We start from the raw sequence: 1,336 nt of genomic DNA, 5'->3' as shown, positions 1-1,336 counted from the left end.
ACACACACACACACACACACACACACACACTCACCGAGGTAGTTGTCATCCTCTGGCTTTCCAGAGTAGCTGACCTGTTTGATATCAATGTTGGTGGCTCCAGCTGGGATCCTCACCACTGTGTTGTAACCTGAGGAAGAAGACAAGATTGTGGGACAGACAGAGCAACACAAAAAGTTACACAATTTTTAAGAAGTCTCAAAAGGTAACAAAGTACCTACAATAACAGCAGTGAGTGGTCCCACCTTGATTTTCATAATAGCTTCACTATGGTACACCAAACCCCAGTCAGGGAAGTCCGGTTCCAACCACTGGGGAATTAAATGTCACACTTGGAAAAATACAAAAAAGGTCTGGTCCTCTCAAATAACCTGCAAGAGGCCTTGTTTTAGTCTCAGAGGCCCGACCATGAAATGATATGTAATTATTCCCTGGACCTACTTTTGGCCTGTAATTACTACACCGGGCCTGTTATCCCATGATAAACTTACATAGAATACAAGTGAGCGCGTGAGAGAGAGAGAGAACATGATAGCCAAGAGGCAACAACAAAAATGCAAACAAAAAGTATTCATAGCAGCAAGTATCGGAAACTGTTAGCTAACATTGAATACTTGATTAGATTTGAGCTCTTCTTTAATTTGATCATTCAGTTTTGGATAAAAATCATAATTTTGCCAATTCTGTTTTATGCGTATGTTCAGACAGCATTCAATATTTGACAAGTACAGGTTACTTTATAAATTAAAAAAATTGAGGTTTTGCAGAATAAAATAACACATTTTTAGTTAAAGAGCAAATGAGATACAACTCAAAGATTGCAAAGACAGTTGCTTTTTAATGGCAATTTAATCAGTTGAGTAAGAACACATTGAATTATTGCAACATTGTGAGAATTCATTTTGAAGAAGAGAAAGATGTCATCCATAAAACATCTCATGTTGAGCAACTGTTTGATGCAACCAAAACTTTGTACTTCTTGGTAAGTCCAGTATATCACTGGAGGTTCAATTACATTGTTAATATTCATTCAGATCTTAGGTTATAAGAGTTCAGCTTGAGAATTTGAAAAAACACTTGTTGTGTCAGACAACATCTGGCCTTCCAACTACTTACTGCTACCTTCAAAATAAAATTGAAACTAAATAAAATGATAGGAAAGGTGTGGGTTGGTGTGATCTGATGGTTAGTCTGAAACCTTGAGCCACTCGGGGGCAGCACTTGGTTTACATATTTTTCGCTCATCAGCCATGTAGATCTTTTACACACAGACAAACAGACACACAGACACAGAAAGACACACACACACACACACACACACACACACACACACACA

The 1,336-nt window shown here is 38.1% G+C and overlaps 1 protein-coding gene across 1 annotated transcript in view; it reads right to left on the bottom strand.

Moving 5' to 3' along the window:
- The window catches only part of LOC116694092 (A disintegrin and metalloproteinase with thrombospondin motifs 20), an 89,001-nt gene that overhangs the window by 40,304 nt on the left and 47,361 nt on the right, over positions 1–1,336 (bottom strand). Inside the window, exon 16 of the mRNA XM_032523564.1 lies at positions 35–130. Coding sequence (XP_032379455.1) covers positions 35–130 — 96 coding nt within the window. The remainder of the gene's footprint in view (positions 1–34; positions 131–1,336) is intronic.

This window comes from Etheostoma spectabile, chromosome 8 (assembly GCF_008692095.1).
Source record: "Etheostoma spectabile isolate EspeVRDwgs_2016 chromosome 8, UIUC_Espe_1.0, whole genome shotgun sequence".
In the NCBI taxonomy this organism is placed as follows: Eukaryota; Metazoa; Chordata; class Actinopteri; order Perciformes; family Percidae; genus Etheostoma; species Etheostoma spectabile.
This window is presented reverse-complemented; position numbering and strand designations above follow the sequence as displayed.